Source organism: Trichinella spiralis (genome assembly GCF_000181795.1).
Source record: "Trichinella spiralis strain ISS 195 chromosome Unknown Scfld1295, whole genome shotgun sequence".
Taxonomy (NCBI): domain Eukaryota; kingdom Metazoa; phylum Nematoda; class Enoplea; order Trichinellida; family Trichinellidae; genus Trichinella; species Trichinella spiralis.
Genome location: NW_003528234.1, coordinates 1 through 1,283, shown reverse-complemented (window position 1 = coordinate 1,283; position 1,283 = coordinate 1). Strand labels below are relative to the sequence as shown.

At 44.3% G+C, this 1,283-nt stretch overlaps 1 protein-coding gene across 1 annotated transcript; it reads right to left on the bottom strand.

Annotated features, from left to right (window-relative positions):
* Nucleotides 1-62: 62 nt before the first annotated feature.
* On the bottom strand, nt 63-920 carry Tsp_13534 (zinc knuckle protein; the record flags this gene model as incomplete). The annotated part of the gene is made up of 1 exon (XM_003370037.1): nt 63-920. A coding segment is annotated over exon 1 (858 nt), but the record flags the coding sequence as incomplete, so codon positions are not given.
* Nucleotides 921-1,283: the final 363 nt, after the last annotated feature.

Genomic DNA, 1,283 nt, shown 5'->3' with positions numbered 1-1,283 from the left:
TTGGGCACCATACACTGGCATCCTTCCATCCTGTTCAGTATCCATTTTCCTTTAATGAACACCTTAAAGTTTACAGTTCCGTGGCCATAGGCAGGTATGGCATCGCCGTTTCCGACTTTCACATTCACAGGCTTTGGAAATGTCACAAAGTCCGACAAGTATTCCTTGTTACGTGTCATATGCTGTGAGGCACCAGAGTCGGCTAGCCACATTCTACAGGTGTTTCTGTTGTCCTCAGCGTGGTAACAGAAGAAACTCTCGCCACCAAACGACTGCTGTGACTGCCCCGCATTCCTCACTGTCTTCATCGTACAATTTTTGGCGAGGTGTCCAATACGATGACATTTGAAACACTTTCTTCTGTCCTTTTTGACATTTTCTTTGGTGTTTGTTTTCACCGTCAACGCAACTGATGAGTCGGTCGTCTTTTCAGGGAGTCGCATCTCGATTAGCCGTAGGCGCTCTATCAACAAATTAACAGAGCGTTCGCCAACAGGCACGCTTTCCCAAACGGTTTTAAACTCAAAGTAGTCTTGAGGCAGCGTTGACATAATTCTGCTCATTAACAGCAGATCAGGTAATTGAGTGCCAGTCAGTCTTTCCAGTTCATCATTCAAATCTGAGAAAAGCTTCTGTAGTCTGGCGACATACCTTGCCATGTCTTCCGTTTCAGCTTTTGCACACTTGAAGAACTCTTCCATCAATCTATCCACACGTTGACCACTGCTTTGTTCATACACAGCGGTCAGCTTCTGCCAAATTTCCGCTGAAGATTTAGATGTGGCCGTCAGCTCAACATTGGCATCATTCATTGAACTGACAAGAATAAGCTGGGCAAGAGTATCTTCCTTTTCAAAAGCCTTCAGTGCCTCTTCATGCTTTTTCAAATTCTCAGCATTACTGCCAGCAGGTGGCGCCATCGGGGCTACCTTCTTACAAGTAGCGACTTCAAGAACAGCATGATGACGCAACACAAGCTGAATTTGCCTTTTCCAGCGACTCCAGTTACTTGCACTTTCAAGTTTGTCAACTTGTAACTTGAAATCCATCATACAGTTATCTCAACGATTTACCATTCAGATCTTCAGCGCAGATGCTACGTGGTCTGGGCCCATAACCTGTTGAGGTTTGCTGAGTTTGATCTGTATTATCACGTAAATCGAGACAACAGATGTAAGATCAAATGACACCAAACACCAGTTTGCCTAAGAGAAAGGGAGTCCAAAGAAGCACCACAAACAAAGTTGACGGAACAAAGTTTATTAAAACACACGGTATATATT